Raw genomic sequence first — 23,398 nt, forward strand, 5'->3', positions numbered from 1 at the left:
GCAACAGCATCCGGCGCAATCTCCTCCTCTTAGTTACACATCTTTGAGCCGCTTCCGTGATTGGACGAGCCGTCTTCGGATGTCACCGGGGCAACCGAATGATGGGAATTTTAACACATGAACGGAAATGAAGCCGCCGAGTTTCACTGGCTCCCTGCGCGCGGCACCCATTCAAGAGCACTCGAGGTTGGCCGAGAGCGGAGGCCGCTATTGGCTAGCTCGCACGTCAATCACTTGGGGGCGGGCCCGTACACGGTTCGCCTCGGTACGGCAGCCGAGTGGGGACCGAATGGTTACGCAGCGGCCGTGGGTCTCCACCCGAGAGTATGGCGGCTGTGGTCGCACCGGAGAGCGGACACGGGGACACGGAGACGAGCCAGAGATGGTGAAAAAAGAAACAAAGAGACTCAAGTTGGTCCAGTAAGCGTCCGAACAGTGTAGTTTTTGCTGTTTCTCCCGACGCGGTGTCCGACTTTTGAACCCGCGCTCGCAATTCATTCTTGAGGCGAGTCCAGCGTTTTCCAGTGTCCTCGATGGAGCAAGTTTGTTTTTTTCTGCTGCACAGAGAGGGGTGAGCCAGGCAGATGAAAACGCCGAGCGGTTCACGACGTCGGCCGATATTTTTCCTCCTCCCTCTGGTCGTCTCGGATAACTGCAGCCGTCGGGGGGCTCGTCTAGCTGCCAGTGTCTGGCCTTCACGGGGGGAATTTCTACAATGAAACCCGTCTCGGGGCACCGAGTCTTTGTGCTCTGTCATAGCTGAGCGGCGGCGAGCGGGACTGTGAAATCGACCCCCTCTTCCGGTCCGAAAATGGGACGAAAATCGTGAATGCGATTCGAGCGGGATATTTCGAGTGTATTTCAATGACGCGCCGAGATTGAGACCTTCACGACCCCACGATTTTAATCCACGATGCGCGAGTATAAAGTGGTGGTCCTGGGCAGCGGCGGGGTCGGGAAATCCGCCCTCACCGTGCAGTTTGTCACCGGGACGTTCATTGAGAAGTACGATCCCACCATAGAGGATTTCTATCGCAAGGAGATCGAGGTGGACTCGTCCCCTTCGGTTCTGGAGATCCTTGACACCGCTGGCACCGAGCAGTTCGCCTCCATGCGGGACCTTTACATCAAAAACGGCCAAGGATTCATCTTGGTCTACAGCCTTGTCAACCAGCAAAGCTTCCAGGACATAAAGCCCATGAGAGATCAGATCATAAGAGTGAAAAGGTTGGTGAAATGATGCTCAGGAAAGTGAGTTGGTGTGTGTGTGTGACAGAGAGAGAATGTTGGTGCTTGTCCACACACCGGGCCGGTCTGACAGGCCCTGTAATGTCAGGGTGTGCTCAGGCCTGGTCAGAGAACCGACCGGGATGCCGAGCATCTCCAGGGCAGACTACTGTATCCGTGTACCAATGTGTCTCCGAGGAGCGGGTCTCCTCCTCCTCTTTCGCCTTGCATCTTCCACTGCAGTCGTCTAAAGTCTTCCTGCATACTTTATAATATTGGCGCGCACACCTGCTGAAGGGTAATAAACAGGGCAGCGATACCCAACGACAGCATTGTAACGCACTCCAGTTCATAACACGGCAGACGTGTTCCACCTCTTGTTTTCTCGTGCACTGTGGTTAATGCTGTGACCCCCGGTGAAAACACTAAGCCGGGGATGCCCAGCACTCTGTGCAATTAAGGCTCTGCAAAGCTTTAAAAGCAGGAGGTGTTGGGGAGGCGCACTATTGTGGGCAGAGTGCAATGGAGGGTTTCTTTTTTTTTTTTTTGGTTTGTTTTTTATTTTTTTCAATTTTTTTCATTTTTTTTCAATTACAAAACAGCACATTCAAGTGTCGCTCAACATCTGTGTATATCCAGAACAAAGATGATATGAGGTCAGCAGCGCGAGCTCCTGAAAGAGCAGAGGTTAGCTGAGGTCTGCTTTGTTGTTTTTCTGCTCAAAGCCAGTGAACTACACAGCAAGGCCAGACGGGCTTATTGTGAAGATTATTATGTCAGTTATATATGTTTGTGTGTGTGTGTATGCATATATATACATATATATATATATTTATTTATTTATAGATAGATAGATGTGTGTTTATGTATCCATGTTTGGCTACCATTTTCTATGGAAAGAGTCCGATCTGTTTGTTGTATCTATATTTTTAGAAACAGTAGAATGTTATTGTGTTGAGTTTCAAACATTCAAACCAACCAAATTTTGTTGGTTCTCAGCTTAAGGTTGTATTTAATGTCCACCACTTTTCATTTCCTCTTAAAAAGCAAGGCCTGTCTGATGTCGGATTGAAATATCCGTTATCAAAACAACGTCTCTGACATTAAATTGTCAAGTCACATTAGAAACCATTCAACGGTAAACGACAGTGGAAGTGGCAACTGTTAAATGCAACTAAAAGTATCAGCCAATTTATCACGATCTCTTCTCTTTCAGACTCAAGAGTTTTCTTGGCTTCAAAAGCTTACTTGAGAGAGTGTAATGTGTATACACCTGGCCGCTTTCATATATGTTCCACCAGCTTAAAAAAACATTATCACAGATGCTGTCAGTTCAATCATTGTTGGTTGTTCCATAAATGTTGGCTCAGTTTCTGTGTTACAGTGTTCAGGCGGCTGACACTGGTCTGCGCCTGTGTTGGTTCATCAGTCACTGTGGGCGTCAGTGGACGTGTTACAATCAATGTTGGGAGTCCAATACGCTACAGAGAGACAAGGATGTCCAATGATGAAGCATTTTTGAGGAAGCACAGCCTGCAGGTTCTGTAGCCAGTTGATTTGAATTAAGATGCTCTGCTACATCCAACCGTCCGTCCTGCACTTAGGGTCACGGGGCTGCTGGAGCCCATCCCTGCAGTCATTGGGCAAGAGGTGGGGTACACCGGTCGCCCAAGGGTCACATATAGAGACAGACAACCATTCAATTTTTCCAATTCATTCCAATTATCCTCCTGCAGGTTTTTGGATTGTGGGAGGAAACCGGAGAACCGTGAGGAAACCGTGCAACTCTTACAGTTACATCTTCAACTGGGTTTCTTTCTTAATTGTTCAGAACCTAATTTGATTTAGACCTTTTTTGTAATTTCCTCACACACACACACACACACACACACACACACACACACACACACACACACACACACACACACACACCTATAAATCAGGATGAAACAATGAGGTCAACCAGCTGAGAATGGCAGAGTTACTGTGTGTGGGGGGCTATTGCTCAGTTCGTAGAGCTCGTGTCCCACCAGTCAAAAGATTGGCAATTTGATCCCCAGTTCCTCCTGTCTGCATGCCGAAGTGTCCTTGGGCAAGACACCAAACCCCCTGTCGTTCCTGATGGCCTGGTTAGCACCTTGCATGGCAGATCTGCCTCTGTCACTGTATGAGTGTGTGTGTGTGTGTGTGTGTGTGTGTGTGTGTGTGTGTGTGTGTGTGTGTGTGTGTGTGTGTGTGTGTGTGTGTGAGTGAATGGGTGAATGTAATCTAGTGTAAAGCACTTTGAAACCGCAGGCTCATGAAAGCGTCTATATAAGCGGAGGCCATTTACCTTATATGTGCTTATGTGCTCGTACACCAAATGCTGAATTGCTGTGAAGTAACTTCACACTTTACATTCTGGTGTTTTCGGTGCAGATTTTTTTTCCCCCTAAAAAAACTAAACAAAACACTGCTCTCGATTGGCTCATCCCACACGATAGCTAAGTCCATTTTTCATTTTCACTTGAAACATAAAACTTGAGATCATGTCTGAAGCCATGGCTTTTCTTTTAAAATATGAGGTTGGAAGGAGACACTCGGTGACCCACATTCTGACTGTGGGTTTCCTACTGCTGGGTTTGTTTGTGTGAATAAGAGCCAAAAAAAGTGTAGAGCAGGTTGGATGAGAGTGCAATATGAATGCATTCCATTTATATTTATCTTGGCGATTTGAGTGTTTGAAGACCTCAGCATTTCCTTGCACTAACATCATTTCAAGTAAGCTTCAATTATAAATAACAAGGAAAAACATTATTGAGAAGTATTATGTTGAAAATCAGGGAAGGCTTTTTTCTCTCAACTGGGTGTTGTAGGTGAGGCCTAACAAATTAAATCTGTTTGAAGAAATGTTTTAATCTTTAGTCTGTTAAAGTTATTCGGCCCTTGGTCCCCATGTACTGTCATGAAAAAAACACATTCCACAATTGCAATCAGTATTACTTAACAGAGGCCAACTAGGACAAGTAACCAGTTGTTGGGTCTGTTATTAAGTGTATTTCTCTATTTCTGTCAAATTTGCAGACTCGAGTGTGTTTTTTTCCTGCACGATTTCTATCTCTGAATTACCTGGCTGATGTTTTACTTTGTTTCTAAAGGCAGAAATTGAAACTGCCATTTTATCCGTCAAATTAAAATCACTTAATTTCAACCGAAGATAAATCTTCTCACTTAAATTCACCGCAATACAGATATCACGAATGATATCACAAACGGGGGCGGCATGGCGCAGAACAGTCGTCCGTGGAACCGAACTTTCTTGGTTCGATTCTCAGCTCCTCCTAGTGTGTCGAAGTGTTGTTGAGCAAGACACTGAACCCCTAACTGCTCCCCTGGCGCTGGTCGACAGCATGCCTAGTGCTCATGGTTCATCCATGATGGGTTCATTGCAGAGAACGAATTTCCCCACGGGGATAATTCGTTTATTGAAGGATAAATTATTTATTACAGAAAACTATCTGTTGTTCTCGAAAAAAAAAAAAGCATGTACATTTTCAGCTAAAGTTTAAAATTGTGTTCATCAGATGCTAATTACTGAGTGTGCCGGTAAATGTGATGTCAGGTGATAAAAAAAAAATACACGTCCGGCTATTACTTAAAGAGTTTTGTTTAAGTTGTTAAAAAACAAAATTAATCTTCTTTCTTTAAGCATTCAAAGTAGGAACTACTTTACTATTCAGTCAGTAACAGCAACAAACAGACATTTTCAAAAGCTAGCATGACTTGAGTCTGAGGGGATTTAAACTGTAAAGTGTGCCAAGGAGGAAAAGACATACAAAAGAACAACAGAACTGCGGGCTTAATCGCACGCTTCCCATCAACTCGCTGAAGAAACTGAAGCTAATGAAGGGTGAAGCAGCACAGCTCATATATCCTTCATTCAGAGAAAGTATGGGAAATTAAAAAAAAAAAAAAAAAAAACAGTTTATTTTCAGGCTGAGATAGTGAAACAAACTAGTCAAAAATAAAATGTCAGTAAATGAAATATAAAGCGGAAAAATAGAAAAAAATGCCTGACAGGTTCAGTAGCAGGTAGACGTTACCTCGCAGGTGATTATTCCTGGATCGTATTCGTTGTCTTCGTCCCTCTTTGCTGCCGAAAATCGGTAACACATCAACCCCCTATCTGCATTGGCACAGGTCAGGGGCGCTGCTGTGTGTCGCTCTCCCTCTGAACCCTGTCAACATCTATCAGCGCCTGCTGTTATTGGCAGAGGCAGGGTGTAGTACAGAGGCCATGGGTGCACATGATTACTCCCCGCTTCGTTTGTGCACATCAGGGACCTCATCACTTCTCACCCCAGGGAGGGACAGTGATTCCTGTTGTAACGTGTATTTAGATAGCGCTACCATGATCAGAGGAGAATGAAGAAAGGATGATAAACGTTTGCTCTGCTCTTTCATATTCTATTCTCATTAAGAATTTTTTATTTGTTTTAGGGTTTCAGACCTGGGACCTGCTGATAATTTAATTTACATCAAACTTTGGCTTACAAAATATTTATTAACCAAAATTAAGACGCATAGTTTTAATTTCCCCTGAGTTGTCAAAATCCAGGGAAATGGCCACATCAAATTTGACAAACTTAACAATTGACAAAAACATTGCTAAAATTAATTGAAGACTTAACAACTTAGCACTTATGTATTCATGATAAATCTATAAGAAAAGAAAACCTAAATGTTAGATATATGAATTCAATAGATACTTACATGAAAATCACAAGAAAGTCAGTAATTTCTTAGTATTGTACAGTATTTGCAGGACTTGATCGTGTTGCTGTCCTGAGGTGAGACAGAAATCAGGGTTCTTGTTCCCGCTAAAGTCTCCTCTATCATGTCTGCCGTTGTCCTCAGTACAGACTGAGCAAAGGAAACGCTTAGCTGTTATACCTTACATGTAAAACTGCTACTCTGTGACCCAGATACCCACATGGGTCCATCGGCCATTAGATCATTTCTAAACAGTGCTTTTAAAAGTCTTTTTAAAGGTCACTTTCCCTGCAAAGTCAGACAAAATGAAAATTATGATTACAGTCCAGCACAAATAGATACAGTATGCAAAAGAAGCATGTCTACATTGTCCTCTTTGGCGCACCATGACTTTTTTTATGCATGCCAGCATTTCTCACAAGATTTTGCAACGCTGTAATTTAGGATCTATTTATTAGCAAGGAATGCGGGTATACAAAGACAATGTCTTAGCCTTTGGCCCATGAATGCAAAAGAAAGGCCAGAATGTTAAATGGTACTTACTACTCATCCACCGGCAACACTAGAAATAATTCATAATAATAATATAGAAATAGAAATAATATTCATTATTATTCTAAAGAAAAGGCTAAGATACATGCATACCACTCTGGTCAAAACCTTGACCAAAATTGATCGCTGTTTTTGATGCTATGCAAGGTACTGTAACCCAAGGACACCCTTGATCCACTCTTTTATTGATTTATGTGATAATATTAAAGGAAATACAACTGAATATTACTGATGTACCCTATTGTGTTTTATTCATAGTTGACGATTAGAATGATCTACTTGAATACTGCCAATTAGTGATGCTTCTGTCAGGGTGTGAATAGAAAGCAGTGGCTGTGAACCAAAGCAGAATCAAGGCTGGAGATTAAAAACAAACCTGCAGTAAAGTTGTTCTAAGCTATGTGAGTGTGAACTGAGTGATAATCTTTGGTTCTTCCAGAAGAGTGATGCTTCCACAATGGTTTTCTTGTAGTTAATTATGTTTGAATTATGCATCAAATATAAGATATATACATCCATGCATTGTTTTGAATAACAGTTCTACAATTATGTAACAAGAAATTGAGTTGTACATATTCTTATCTAGCAATGCAACGTAAAGTACATAAATAAAGCGGTATAGGTTGAAAAGCATTATAATCTTGAGAGCTTTCCATTTGCTATTTTTACAAGTTAAACTAGCGCTCACACTTTAACAGATAAGATAGGATAAACTTTATTGACCCACATAGGGGAAATTCCGTTCTCACAGCAGCGTGACAGTTATGTCAGAAAAAAAAGAAATAAATATGAATATAAATATGAGTATAGATATAAACAGAAAGGCACAAGACAGGATATAGCAAGAAAAAAAACATAAAAGTACTTTTTGGTTTTGATTGTTGGGGATGCGTGTATATAAATATATGTATGTATGTATGTATGTATGTGTGTGTGTTTGTGTGTGCGTACATGCGTGTGTGTGGACATATATATTTGTAAATATATTTTCATACATGTTATATAGACACACACACATATTTGTCTGTTTTTTTTAATGTTGTCTTTGCCGTTTGAATCATTTGCTGCATGGGTAATTATAGAATAACAGGATCTAAAGGATCACACGCATTTGCAAGGCACCATCATTGACCATCTCATTGGAATATCAGGGATGTTAACAACATTGATTGTGAACCTGAACAGCTATTAGCAGAGAATTGATCCAATTGTGTCCATGCTTGTGCATCAAATAGGGTGAAAAAAAGATCAAATTTTTAAATACAGCAAAGGGAAGTAACTAAAATATCTTATTTAGTTCTGTGCCCTGGAATGTAATTTGCAGAATAAAGAAAAGGATAATAAATGCCTTTCAATCTACCTTTAAATTAATACAAAATTCGTACATCTCTTTCTTTATTAAAATCATGCTGAGTATAAGAAATTCCATGCTGTGACTGACTTTATCAGTATCCCTATATTGAAAGAGTTTTTTTTTTTTTTTTTTACAAAGAATCACAGCAGGAAAGAACCAGGAAGGAGAAGCTGTCTGTCTCAGCGAGGCATTAAGGTTACTGAACATACATATTAGTCTTTGTACCAATTAATCTGTTGTTTCAAATGGCTACACTGTAGAAAAGCTCCCTGTTCAAACACACAAAATGCAGTGGTTCTTTGCAGTCAGTCCTTTCCTCTGGAATTTGTCTCAGATGGCATAATTATCCCCAGGAGGCAGGCCGTTTGCCTTATCATTGGTGTAATAGATCAGAGGACAACACTGTCTGTCAAGAACAGTGCTCGCCTATTTCACCCATTTCTTGGCCAAACTCTCTCTCATATTGAGCTGCAGACTTTGAAGGAAGAGAGAATGCTTGTGGTTTTCAAATCCTTGGAAGAATCTTCGAGACTCCGTTACTGTGTGAAGTGTTATCCCAGGATAGTTTTGATTTTGTAATCCTTGCATTCTTTTGAAAATCAGAATGCACCGCAATGCTCGTTATGGGGTGTTTACACAAGACAATCAAGGGATCTTTATCTGTGATTAATGTTGTGCCAAAAGAGAGAAGCTTATCACTGTTCTCTGAGGCTGAATTGCTATTTGAAGGACTCCCCGTATGCACCCGTCTTTCTCCTTGTCTTGACTACGTTGGTTCGAGCCAAAATTCAAGTGTCTTCACCACCAGGTTCCGCCCTCTGTCAGCAAGGCCAAGCTGATGCATCATGCATTATAGATGATATGAGTCTGGGAATGGGTATTTGCAGTCGGAGTGCTCCAGCGCAGACGCCTTCAGGCTCAGGAGCTGAAGGCTAAAGCATGACACGGTGTTTGTGCCGTTTTCCTCACGGCACGAGCGCAGTCAACCTTTGCTATTTCCCCAAAACATCAAAACTGCATACTTTTTAATTGTTATGGTCAAGTTCAGCTCCCTCGCATCAACTGTTGCCTGGTCCAGAAACAGCATGGCCCACATCAATTTTTGACTGGAAGTCAGGGAACTTCAGTATCTATCATAAGCGATGTTTCACACCTCCCTGGCTCAGGAGTTTCCTCCTGTTATTATGACTATATATAGACTCTCTCCTGTTGTACCAGATGTTTTTTTGTGCCATGTCCCAGTAATGAGCAACACAACTTGCATATGCCTGACCAAGCTGCTCAATTATGGTTAAAAGAAGGAACACTAAGCTGTTTGATATGACTTTAAAAAAGAGAATTTTAGCCCAAACCCCTATTTTCCTCTCTGGTTCAGTCGAAATGATTGGGAAAATGTCACTGCAATCAGTACAATATTGAACGTTAAAACCACCGACCACGAAATGGATGCAAGGTCCCCTGGGTGCATTTGCCTGTATCAAAGTATGTCCACTCAGAGTGCTTTTTTCACAGCAGACAGGCTCAGATTGTTATTATTCACGTCTGGCAACATCACAGAACAGATCTCCACAGAGATAGGTGTGCGTCAACCATGTCTGTGGACACGTCTTGTGGGAGGTGAATCGTTACAGGAAGGCAAGAGTGTAAGCATGCGTAAGTGTTACGGAGAGCTGCTCAAGTGGAGTACGGAGCTGGAGAATTTGTATCTAACTGGAAGACACAAGAAAACTGAGTTAACAAATGACTTGTCACACTTGGCAGTAGTTTTTAGTTTGTAGACTCCCTTTAGGGGACAAAGACAGGCTGAGGTTGTGAGTTGTTGTGAGCAGCTGTGCTCATCCTCTCATCAACAAGGAAAACATTTTCAACAGAATAACTTCGGCCAGAAGACATGAGAAGAAACCCTCGTCTGGGCTTTTTTTTTTGTGCTCCCCTTTCTGAAGAAAGTTCTGCTCCTGACCAAGTGCCGGAGACATTGCTCTGACCTGGCATCTGTACAGATGGTAAAACAGTCAATGTCAATCTCTTTGTCATGTTTTTTTTTTTTGGATGTAAAAACAGAAATGCCGACTACGGGTGGGGAGCTAGAAGTGTTTGTACAGGATAAAATATGCAACAAACAAAAAGATGATCCCTTGCGCTAGTTGTCCACACCCGTCCTTTTTGTCCAACCACAGCTGCCCTTCAAGCGTATTAAACATTTGGTCATTTAATTATTTATTCACCACAATTTCTGTCCCACCCTCATGCCCTCTCCATACCCTGTTTCCTTCATCTGGAAAACCACACCAACACTCAGTTTCCTAAAAGACCCAGTTGTACCACTAAGAGAATCTTTGACAACATATGTTTTTAGTTCATTCTTTAATCTGTCCTGTTTTTGCTGCAAGCGTCTCTTAAGTGTCTTCTTCTCTTGCTTGCGTCTGGTGTAGTTGTCTTCAAGTATCGTGCTCTGTCATATTGGCCGTGTAGAATTTTCTCGCTCCACTGACAAACAAAACAGGAAGGAGGGAAACATAGTTTGAAACATCTTTTATTTGTAACATTGCTGCTTTAGATATTTACATAAACAGATACCACACTCGGGGCTTACAAGAACCAGAACAATCGCAAAAATAGCATTCGTGTCATAAAAAAAAAACTCTTCAGAGAAATTCTCAATGTTATCGTTATGATTATATGTGCTTTCCTCTTCATATATGTTTTTGTGTTGAAAAGGAAAACAGCTTCGACTGTAAATCCAGGGACTTTCACTGATCTTTTGTCAAATGTCATGGAACACATAAGAGCCATTTGACAACTAAAAAAGTTGTTATCAATGCATAATATTATTAATAGTAGCAGTATTAATTAGCTTTTACATCCTTTCTTCTTTTATTAGCAGTGTACTATTCAGGTAATAACCTGCCTAAAGTCTCACACAGCTGTTGATGGTTCATTAGATGTAACCCAGGCGGTTTTGCTCTCCATAGCCTGCCTCTGGGGACTTCTACACTGGAGATTTGAGGCCAAACCTCTGCCTGGGGCGGAAAAAGGAAAACGCCCAAATCGCACCATTACCAGACAAAACAGTGGGGCCCCCCTGTGGCTTTTAGTCTGTGCGCTGTGAAAGAAAAGGTTTTATCTCTCTTGCCTCCCATCAACAAGACTGCATGAAGTGAATTTTAGATTTGGTGTTTAAAAATTTCAATCCCGGACACCAAAGCACAAAATTTTGTATTTTGAGAGCGTGAGCCGTGGGTTGTCATGCAAAGTCGCCCTTTGAGCTTGAGGAGCTCACACCCCACGCGTGCTCGTCTCCCGCACCGCGCTCCGTCCTCTCATCTTTGGGACGGGGAAGTTGTGATTACAGTTGAACTATGGGTAATGTATTCATGAGCAGATCAAAGTTTGCTCACTGTGAGCAAATTGGAGCTTTTTAAGGCTGAAACCAGCCCCCCCTCCTCCGTTTCCGCGAGCCTCCCAGAAATTCTCGGGCTGATCGACTGAGAAGAATTACAACTGCGGCGTTTGCATTCCGTCTGTCTCTCATGTACGGTGTCCTTGTATTACCCACTTAATTATTTTTTCAGGGGAGGGGTGAAAGATTTAAGAGCATGTATATTTAATCGAACATGTTTGCACCTGCTAATGAGAGTGAGACACCATGGCTTTGCTTCACGTGGCATGAGGGTGCAGACATTTAGCCTCAGTCGCTGCAATGGATTCAACAGGAGGAAAGGGGAACGCCTGCAGCATCACTCAGAGACAAGGATGAGAGTGATCACCTGTTGTTTACCAGTGCAGTTGGATATACATAAGCTTCTGTCCGTGAAGTTTCTGGTCTGATGTGTACAAAATGCCTCGAAGACCCTATATAAAAAGGGCAAATATATAAAAAAAAAACAGAATGAGGGGCTTAAGCCGGTGAAATGGTCAGAACCATTCCTTTTCATTATAGTCCAACAGCCCATTTAATGTAACCGACCTTTTCCTCTGGCTGCCCACTAACTAGTCCAGTTCCACAGTGGCATGTTGTTTCTCAGCAACATGACAGGGAGTTGATAGCTGAAAGGATTATGGCCATTTCCTCCCCTCCAGAGTTGAGGCGTTATTCCCTATTTCCTTATCTCTACTGGTTCAGACATTAGATTTGACGTTTATGCGCTGAGGTTCTCTTGGTTAGCGCCTCAGAGCAGCGAGTCCTGGCCAGCTTCTTTGCCTAAAAACCGCCCCAAAACAAAACAAACCAAAAATAAAATTCTGACTCCTCTCCTCAAGTCAAAATCATGTGCAGCTATTTTTTTTTTACTGTCTTTTTGACTTTTCACCCACAATACACAGGAACCTTTCTGTCGTCTGAGTTTTTTAATGTTTGACAGCAGTGTAAAAAAAAAAAACTAAGCTCTAGAGGGTGTGATTAACAAATTATAAACCTTTCAAGGTTAAAATATTTGGACTAACATGCATGATTAAAATATCAAAACATTTATGTAAAAGTGACTAGTTTTGCTGATTGTTCGTGTGTGCTTTTTTCCCCCTTTTTGACCACACTTCTCCAGTTGCCTCTTTAAGCTGCTTAAAGAGTCCCATTTTATTCCTCTGACAGTCTGAAATCTGTGTTTTTGCTCTCAGGTACGAGAAGGTTCCCGTGATCCTGGTAGGAAACAAGGTGGACCTGGAGAGCGAGAGAGAGGTGTCGTCCAGCGAGGGCCAGGCGTTGGCCGAGGAGTGGGGCTGCCCTTTCATGGAGACCTCGGCCAAGAGCAAAACTATGGTAGACGAACTGTTCGCTGAGATTGTTCGGCAGATGGACTACGCCGCCCAGCCAGACAAGGACGACCCCTGCTGCTCTTCGTGCAATATACAATAGCCCCACGGCCTCTAGGAAAAGGCCAAGCAAAAAGTCTACATAGCGGAGGTTGTTTTGACTTGCCCTCAGAGAGACACACTTAGAAACACACACTCACGCACACACACACACACACACACAAACACGGACATGCACACGCCAAAACAAAGGAAAATTAATTGATGATTGAACGCGATGAATTAAATTCTGTGCAGCATTAAATCAGCAGTGACATAATTGAGTACGACATCTGAGTCATTAATGCATTTTTAATGGAAAAATGCCGGGAATTTTGCCGCAAGAGAATTTGACAAATGACAAAAAAAGAACATGCCTTCGCCTTATGTTACCCCCTTTTGCCAGTGTGGGTTTGTTTCGGTCTTTTTCGGTCATGAGGAAAAGTCTCGAGTTGCCATCAGCACGGAATTTTACAGATCAGGATCTTTGCTTTTTACTCGATAACCTTAAAAATGATTTCTGTCTGTTTTGTTTGAATAACAGGTTTCACACAAAGCATCAAGAGGCATTTTAAACTTGCTGCGTCTCAGTCACAAGTAGCTACGATACAAAAAGAACCACCTGCAGTTTCTTGGGATTTAGTTGTATCAGACATTGACAATGATTTGATATATGTACATTTTATTTTTCTCTCTCCACTTATTTTGTGTAGTGGTGTTTTGGTAGTTTTCTACTCATCACAGGGCTGAACCAAAGAGGTGATCTGAGTACACCTCCATTTTTGCATTTATTTTTTTTAGTCAGTTCAGGAAATGGAGAGAAAATGGTTAGGTCTGTGTCTTTTAAACATTCGGTGCCATTGTTATCATCGCTCTCCTATTTTTTCCACTCTGAAATACTGAATACAACAGAGTCTTCCACATATCGCGCATTGTTTTGTTTTCAACTCTGGGAGACTGATAGCAGTTCACCGAGTAAAATAACTGATTCTGATGGGACCGAGTTCATCTCTCAGCATTTGAATAACTACAGACAATCTCCCTTAAAACTGTTCTTTTTTTTGGAATGGATGACATTTATAAGTGAAGATGCCAACATATGCCATTATTTTTTTTTTTAATCCTCTGGTATTGATATGAAATGGGATACTTGAGAGTTTCGCCATCCTGATCCCATTCTTTGTGCTCAAAGTCATAGTAACAATTAGAAATAATGACGGCGGTGATGATAAGAACAAGTAATGGTGGTGTATATATTTTGTATTGAAAGTGCCAGCTCCTACAGAGATACTGACTCAACACGTGTAACTGTCAACTGCATGGCTAGTGAACAAAAAAGGACTTCTATTGTTTGAGATTAATATAGGCTGTGGAAATGTGCAAAGCAAACATACCGGTCTGGATCTGGACACTGTCTCAACTGTACATCTTTTCTGCCACGGGAAACAGAATTTTCCCGTGTGGCCATTTTCATTGTTGATTTTATATTTTTTTATGTGACCATTTACTCTTTATTCCCTCTCTGGATGGTGACACTGTTACATTTGACACCGAAACAATAAAAGTGCGTTCAACACTCCTCTACGGCTACTGAGCTGGTGTGAACGTGATTGATCGGATTGCCGCAACATAACACATTCAGGTTCAATGTGTGTGTGTTTGTGAGTGTGTCTTATGCGCCTTTTCTACTACTGGCACTGTCTTATGAAAATGTTAACGTTGGAACTAGGCTTTTTGTAAAAGCATTATCGTTGCCATACTATACTGCTTTGAAGTATAGTATGGCAGGTAATAATTTATATATTTATATCAAAATATATATGTGTAGAATATATCCTACACACAGGACTAAAAATGTGTAATGATAATACTATTACCATTTACCTTATATTAGTCAGCTTAGTGGCCACATCAAACAGCAGTACTATATTTTGCAGTATTATTGTTCCATTAAATTCTCACAGCTGCAGCGTTTTCCATCATGAAAGGATTATAAAATAATTTGCCATTTAATTTCACTACTTGAATAACACTTAGTTACACTTAAAAAGAACTACATCATCCACGATGAAAAATCTACAGCATTTTGTGATACCATTGAAATATGTTTTTTTTTACAATTCAGTAGGTCATTGCAGCAAAACGCATTTTGTTGCATAGATAGATAGATAGATAGATAGATAGATAGATAGATGGATGGATAGACGGATAGATAGACGGATAGATAGATGGATAGATGGAATTTATGCAGAGGGGGTGGCTCCACATGTACAGCAGCAATGCCCTCCTTTGCTTTGAATCTTACAGGTGGCTTCTTCCCATTCGGTTTGTTCCATCTGCTTGGGGAGCTTATCAAGCTGCTGCCACAGTCTCTGGGTAGACATGACTGGAGGCTGTTGCCCACTGTTTCCTGTCTGGTGGGAAACATCCTGTGAAGAGGATTGCTATGATGATTTACCGGCTCCATGAGAAAACACTCATACCTGCGAAGTATCTTCTGCGACAGCTCTCAATGCAATGTAGTTCATTTCAAATTTAAATACAATGATTTATATAGGTGTTTGCAGGTCAATGAATTTAAAACAAATCACAATTATTCAAGTATTTAAACTTTGCTCTTGTCTCTATACTGTATATGACCCTCATTTAACAGAGGCTCAGAATTAATTGGACATGTTCACTCGGTTTTCCATGATGCAATATGCTGATAAAAATAGCCAAATCAAACATTTTTAATACTCCAAAACACAATTGCAGGGGAGATTTCAGCAGTGCCAAGGAGATTCAAGAAAATAGAAGGAAGTAGATGAAGTAATAATTCTTACACTGGAGGTAAAGAAACTCAAATATGCACCCATGTTGAGAGTTTTTTGTCAACAATCCAAAGATATGTATGAGCATAAATACAGATGTTATATGGCAAGAAGAAAATGACTGCACTGCTGCACTGGAGCAATTAAAAAAAAAAACAGAATGCACTTCTGATGGAAAAACAGCCAAAAAGCACCTACATTTTGGATTATGATTCTTTGTAATAACAGAGTACCCAGAGAAGTCAATGGGAAGGAATGAGAAGATTCCACATCGTCTACCAGTGTAATATTATCCCTGCTGTTTTGTTATTACTGATGTTTTGTGATGCGCATGAAAATGTTGTATCCACAGTTATAATAGTCTTATTCTGCTTAATAGAAAAGTCATAAAAGAACATGGAATTAACAGCATTATCGCAGGATTCATATCAATCAAGACCCTTACTTTTCAAACAGTGCAGTTTCACTGACTGATACAGTAAAATTTGTGTCACGTAGTCATCCTGTGACTATTTTGATTAATGATATGGTCCTTATCTAAATGTAAATATTACATTTATTTGATTTTTATTTATTTTCTTACTTTGAAAGAAGACATCTGGAGGAGACCGGGGTTCCACATTTTCTTCAAATCTCATTTTTGTTTGCATCTCAGTGGGTAAGGCCCTGTCAGAGACATCAAGTAAATATAAAACAACTGTTTTTCCACATTCACTGGCTCCAGCTCCCATGGAAAACGCTCTTGCGAAACACTCAAGGGAGATGCAAAATAACAGATGGCTTCTCTGTTGTAATGACATTCTGCTCTATTTTATGATCAAAAACTGTGGGATACTGGTTTCTGTATATGTGTTATGTGCTTTATTATTTTTAACACACATCCTCATTTACATTTCCCAAAGGCTTTTGTTGTAGGACACTGGAAGTATAACAGTGTTGTAATTCACACTAATGTGATTGTCTTGGGCAAACGCACCTTTGAGAGTTGTAATGACACCCCACATCCCCTGAAAAAAAACTTTATGGAAAAGCGTATTGATTTTTTTGGAAAAATATATCACTCGTCATGGCAAATAAGTATTGAATATACCTAGACTGCAGCGCAGTGTGGAATATAGTCTTGAGAACTGCTTCTTCAGCGACATGAATTAGACAATGGCATTTTAAATAATAAGATACACTCTGTGATTTTGATGAGATGTCAGTTTTCAGAATCAGTTCATAAGATATGAAATATCACCAGTGTTAATATTAGAAGACAGGCAGTCCATTTGCCACACAGCATTTTGAACTACAAAACCTTTAACGCTTTTAGAGATCCCGAATGTTGTCTTTTTGAGTCCGCGCACGGAAGTATTCAGAAAGTGTTTTTCCCTTGACACCACGGAGTTGAACGCGGGCCGCAAGCGAGTTGGAATTAATTGTGATTCATCTCCAGTTTTTACAGAGCATGTAATTATTGAGGGGGATAGTGTCCTAGCACAGGCGATGTGAGTTATAGGAAGGATCTAAATGGGTTTGATATTGATTAGTTGTTTGAGCCCTTTAAAGGTGTCCAACTCGCTTAACCTTGAGAGGGAACACATGCTCATGCATGTTGATACCTCCTGTCAAAGATAACAAGGAACCAAAAATTGAAATTAAAGATATTTCAAAGCCATTAAAAAGACCGTCCCCTCAATGCATCAGCTCTCCTCTGTCATTTGGTCTTGTTTCGAATCAGGAACGCATACTTGAAGCGGCTCCCCCGAGATGCTTTTTGACATCCATCATCAGCAACATAACATTGCTGATAGTGGCTTTCCTCTATGGGATGTTGTAAAGGAGAGTCCTGACCCCCTGTGTGGTCTGATTGTGCCGTCTTGCTTGTTTAGAGACATTTCAGCGGGCCGAAGAAGCTGGAGGTGAGGTCCCGACGGGGTTCATTAGGGACCGGAACCCTGTTTGGCATTGTTCAATCTTTACTAGCGACATTTGTGTTTCCAGTTATACATAGTAAAATAGGGTAAGCTGTCCTTGTTAGCTTCTGGAAGAGGTTTAATGAGAATAAATGACAGAGTGAATTCAGGAGTCAGCAAAGTCGCTGATGTTTGTCTTTCTAGCTCGTGTACGAAAACACCGCCGCTCACTTCTGTTCAAGTTCCCACAGTGTTGAAGCTAGAATGACTTTCAAGGAACGCTGTGCTGCATCGTGAGACAATTATCTCCCAAGGGGGGTTGCAAAGACTTGCAGAGAGGAATAAAATCGTCTCCAAAACAACCCCAAGGTGTCAGAGTGTAGGTGTATGAATTGGAGAGGAGCTGACTCATTGTTACCTGCTCTCAGCTCTGTAATCCAGAGGCTCAGAGGAACCTAAATTGCATCTGTGACACAGCGTGTCACGTCCGCTCCAGCCGAGAGCCCCCCTGCATCGGTATGTCAAATGTCACGATGAAAGGGAAGCGCAGTGTGAGTCACCGTTCTGGACCCACACCGCAGTGTCCCATCAGCTGTAGGCTCTGAAACCCCGTTCAGATGAGTTCGGTTGGAATAAAGGGACGGCAGGTTTGCAGGTAAAAAGAAATTCAAAGGTAGAGTTATGAAAAAAAAAAAATTCAAGGCTTAAAATCGGTTTAATCCTCTCACTGATCGCTGGGGCATTCAAATCTCAAAGTGGTCCAGACAGACTGAAATGTGTGGAAATTGGCCTTTTGTGGGTGTACAGCCTCGAGGAATTATTAAAAGAAAAAAAAACCTGAATAAGGAGGGCTGTAAGAAAGCCAATATGTAAAGCCAGACCATTCTTTTTGGGTGAGGCAGAGCAGCACTGGTAATACCGGAGAATAATCCGGTTCACAGCATTTATTGTGAGCAGTTTCATGTAGAAAACTTGTAGTAACTAGACCATGGAGAATGGAAGAGAAACAGATTTTGTTTTTTTTTTCATTTTTGGATATCCTTTCTTTTTTTTTTTTCCTCTTTGGTAAGGCTTTTTTCACAATGCGTCGGCTCTGATACACATTGAATGTTACACACAGAAAAAAACATTTTACATGAAAACTATCTTACAGCTTTGTCTTGGACGGATCCTGTAAAATTGAAAGAGTGGCATCAAGATTAAGAACATAGCGATAACTATTTTGAGTACACAGAATCGCAACTTTGTGTTAAAGCCGCAAAAAGAATGGTTGACAATAATTCAAGTATCTATCAGTCATAACTTGAAAAAAGAAAATGTACAACTTTAGAAGTGTTCAAAATTTTGACTGCATCCACTCCAACTGTATCAAATAGATGACTGACCAATAATTCTGGACGTCCAGCTTCTCACCAAAATGAAGGGGATATTAAACCACAGCTAAGATTCAAACACTGTTTGTCTGTAAATATTCCCTTTTTTCTTTAATATTTGGTAATGTTTTCCCACAGCGCCTGTCTCAAGGACACTTCACTCTCATCCACCCACATCCTCAGCCCAACACCACACGTGTTTGTGTATCATGGCTTCTTATATCATAAAGATGGTTGATGTGCCGGAAGAAAAATAAAAATGAGACACAATAACCCAAGGTGGGCTTAATAACTTGGTGTCATGGCAACCAGATAGTAGCAACACATCAGTTGTCTGTTTGCCAGTGCAATTTGCAGCCCGTCCAGATGACAGAGGTGTTAATCCAGACTGCAATGAAAAAGCTCCTCCACTGGACATGGATCTAAATGTCCAGTAGAGTTGCTGTGATTAGAAACTCACATCATAAGTGAGTTATTGCCAATGGGAAAACATCTGTCATAACTTCTTTATTGCTCGGCAATTCAAAAAAAAAAAAAAAAGCTTTAAATGACAAAAAGGTTAGTTCCAAACCCTTATGTGTCAGCTTCACAGATCATGTCTTGTCTCTGAACATCACATGTTATTAATGCTCGTTTTCCAAATGTGGCAGCAGAAGAAATCCCCCCCCCCCAAAAAACCTGGAAAATCAGCCAAGTATGAGATTAAAATCAGCCTATACAGTTCAAATGATTGTTTTCTAATCTTTCTAATCTTTTTCTTCATTTGATGTTTATCTAACAGAGCATGTGATGAGGCACCTCCCGCTGATACCCTTTACTTGCGGAGGTTGAGAGCTCAGTGGGAGACACCGTGTCGAAACCCGGGGTTTTTGCACAAAACAGATACCCGAGCTGTACGGCTTCCTGCCCCGATATGACTACTTGCTCACATTCAGGAATATTTCAACTTGGCTGCCTGAAGTTGTAAAAATATATTTTTTATCGTGAAAGATGCTGAATTTATCTCACTCCATATCGGACATCCTATCATTTTCCCACTCTCCAAGAGTAATTCCTTTTAAATGTCTTGCTTTCTGCGGATTATTCATGTTTATTCAGAGCACTATGATATGATTTGCAGTGCGGTTTCCCTCAAAGTTTTCAAACTCATTATTCCACTCTTGTTTTGTAAACACTGAACAATAGACTAATGGGAGCCGCGAGGGCAGAGATCAAATAGTTCTGATTAAATTCTAATTAGACGAGATCCACGGATGAAGTGTGCAAGTATTACTTCCTTTGTTAGATTCCTGTTGTGATGATGTGTAAATCTAGCTAATTACTGTATGATCCAGCCGTCAGAAACTCTTGTTTTTACTTGTTGAGCACGTACAAATTGAGCAGGTGAGTGATTTCAAGTGAACCGGCAAAGTCAGTTAACTGTGTCGAGTGCGTGGCGTAGACAGCCGGAGGCGTGCGAGGCCAAACGCCACCCAGGAGTGGGTGGTGGAGAAAATTATAATTCCAGTTCAAATGACTTGATATACAATAATGGTGGACCATTGTGACAGGACAGGAGATTCAGCTGATTTCTCATCACACTCTCAGGGATGGATAAACATTAAACAGACCATGTCAGTCTCATTCCTGCCATGTCATTTTTGTCATCGGAATTGGTGATTAGGGTAAACTTACGGGTATTTGAGAAAAATATAGAAAATACCGACATGGGGACGTGTGAGAGACAATCCTATATTTCATCAGAAGAAATACGACAAGAGACAAAAACAGACCAGAAACAGCCTTAAGCCTCATTTCATTCAAACAAGTGTTTGGAAATTGTATTATTTAAAGTTACAAATACAACGGTGTATGATGAACTAAAAACAAATCTGACAACAGCAAGTAGTACTACTACTGCTGATAAAGACAACAACAATACTACTACTACTACTAATAATAATAATAATAATAATTATTATTATTATTATTGTTATTATTATTAATATGATGATGACGATTATTATTATGATCATTATTATTATTATTTTTAAAACAACCATAATAATAATAATAATAATTGAACATGCAAATATTATTTTATTTTATGTTACAGTGGTCAATATTACTGCTACTTTGATAACAACAAAAACAACAATAATGATAATAACAGGGACAATTTATGAAGTTATGAGAAAAGCATAAAATCATCAAAGTATCAGGATTTCTTATGACAGAAAACGAACAAAAAAAAAAAACACAAATTTATTATTTCCTCATAATACAAGTTCACTTACCGGGCGTTCCTGCAATGGAGTTGTTTAAGATATTCAATCATAAAGTATACATTTGTTTTTCTCTGCTTGTAATTAGTGTAAGGCATTCCCACAGCGGTTTAATGGGTTTAATGAGGGAAGAGGTTTGTTGTGATTATATATTTCCAACTGTCCTCTGGGAGTGCTTCGCTTCACAAGAAAGCACACTGATACATATTTTATATCTATGATGCAGTGTCAGAACTACACTTTTAATTTGTTTTAATTTTGTCTCGCCTGTCTGGATGTTAAAACACTCCCACTGAGATCTGTCATGGAATAATTGAAACTGGTGGTTAGAAAAATACATTAATTTTAACATTTAAATTCCTAGGAACCATAATTAAGTTATGGAATATAATATGAAATAATTCACTACGGCTGATTCATCCATCTCCATGACAACTCCAAGCTCTATCATTAAAGAATTGGGTTCGGGATATGACCGACTGATGGGTTGTGAGGATTGTTGCGACTCTACACATGGAAGTCAGTTTATCACAAATGGCATGACATTTTTTTTTTTTAAACGCTGTTCAGTGTTACAGCTGGACTAAAAGTGTTAATTGCGTTGCCCCCGGTTGATCAGTTTGAGGTTTACTGATGATTTCATTCCTTATTACATAACCGCAAAGGGAATCACAAAGAACATACACCAAATCTTGACGGCTTACATAACTAATCCTAAACAGCATTGTCTCCTGCCTGTTTATCTCCCAGCTCCCAATGCTTTTCACGCTCTTGCTAAAATGCTCATCTTTGCCTCAGTTCCAAGTCAGTATCTCACAGGGCCTCTGAGGCTGCCAAGACACAAAGTGTGATTTTTACATTGAAGTCCCACACAGCCAGGCGTGGGAAGACATCTCTTCCTGCCAGTGAGAAGGTGGGCGAGGAGCAGAAGACATAAAATAATGAAATAAAGAAGGGGGAGGGGGGGAGAAAAAAAATTGCAACACTGTTCCATCAGCAGTCCCTGCATGGAGCACCTTGGAGGAGTAGGTGGTGCAGAAACACTCGTCCCAGTCAAAGCCCTGGACAGGCAGCCATAAACAGGAGGAAACCAGTGAAGCACTTGCCTGCAACGATAGATATATATGAAATATGACACAATATGTAATATCTGACATGTGACATATGATACTTGATATCATATTTGATGTAAGAAATAGGATATGATAATTCAGGCGAGAACTGTAGTCATCACTCTCTGACTATGATTTAGATCAGGGGTGGTCGATTATTTTGGCTGGTGGGCCACATTTCTTATTCAACGTTTATGCGCGGGCCAACTAAGTATTATGTAAATTGAACAAAATGAAAATTGCAGTTAAAATATTTTGATTTTTTGGCATTTTATTTCAACTTTAAAATCATTAATGATCATATAAATGTACTGCCATTACTTTGTATGTCATCATCAATACAAAAGTAAACAAAAGGAAAAAATAAGGAGCTTTTAAATTCAATATTGATTGAAAATACTTTAAAATTAAATTAAATAAAATTGACTAAAATAAAATAAAATAAAATAAAATAAAATAAAATAAAATAAAACAAGATAAAATAAAATAAAATTAAAGTATTCAAAGAAAATAGTTTGGCAGCCTGGATAAAAAAAGGAAAATGGGCAGGATGTGGCCCGCGGGCCGCAAAATGCCCAGGTCTAAATTAGATGAATATGACAAAGTGCATATTATCCTCCACCTCCTCAACCTAAAACTGTGCACTCCTCTCAAACAGCATGATGCTTTTTGAGTTGTTTTATACTTTGAGCCGTTTTGCTTGTCTCCTCCCTATTGTCAATTGCAAAAATGTTTTTTTTGTCGGCTGGGAAAGGTTTCTTGATCTCTCTTGATTGGATAAATATTTAAAAGATAAACTATAGGTCATTGGGCCCAGGGATTGGCTGGCGACCTGTCCAGGGTGTACCCTGCCTCTCGCCCGATGACAGCAAGGAAAGGCTCCAGCATCCCCTGCGACCCTGAGCGCAGAATAAGTGCCGGATGACGGATGGATATAGACCATCGGGGTGAGGCAAGCCTACTATTGGTCAGCTGAAACATGAGTTGTGACGGAGTCCTTACATGAAGATCGGAATAGAAGTGTATTTATCTATTTATTTGTTTATTTTTACAGGAAAACAAGGCATGATCAAAACAATGTTTGTCACCAGCTTGAGGATTTGGCACAGAAAATCCAACAGGATCATTTGCCTGCAATCCTGAAACATCTCTGATGGGATCCACCATTTGGGATTTGCAACATCCACAATTTCGCCGCATCCCATTTAAGAGCTTTGTTGGCCATGAAGACTCCGATATTTCTTCATTAACTCTATCCTCTGGTA

The 23,398-nt window shown here is 40.4% G+C and overlaps 1 protein-coding gene across 1 annotated transcript; it reads left to right on the plus strand.

Annotated features, from left to right (window-relative positions):
• Positions 1-271: 271 nt before the first annotated feature.
• Positions 272-14,265, plus strand: rap2aa (RAP2A, member of RAS oncogene family a). Its single transcript, XM_086145653.1, has 2 exons — positions 272-1,227; positions 12,500-14,265. Exons 1-2 carry the CDS (start codon positions 914-916, stop codon positions 12,735-12,737), a joined length of 552 nt encoding a protein of 183 aa, XP_086001779.1. The 5' UTR covers positions 272-913; the 3' UTR covers positions 12,738-14,265.
• The last annotated feature ends 9,133 nt before the right edge of the window (positions 14,266-23,398 follow it).

Source organism: Fistularia commersonii, chromosome 4, assembly GCF_037954325.1.
Source record: "Fistularia commersonii isolate RoL2024-O1a breed Wild chromosome 4, RoL_Fcom_v1.0, whole genome shotgun sequence".
Taxonomy (NCBI): domain Eukaryota; kingdom Metazoa; phylum Chordata; class Actinopteri; order Syngnathiformes; family Fistulariidae; genus Fistularia; species Fistularia commersonii.

Bases quoted from the DNA above. Each gene is read 5' to 3' on its own strand.
- rap2aa (XM_086145653.1), top strand. From the start codon at position 914: ATGCGCGAGTATAAAGTGGTGGTCCTGGGCAGCGGCGGGGTCGGGAAA. The intron at 1,228-12,499 runs GTTGGTGAAATG...TTTTGCTCTCAG, and splicing joins CAGATCATAAGAGTGAAAAG to GTACGAGAAGGTTCCCGTGA.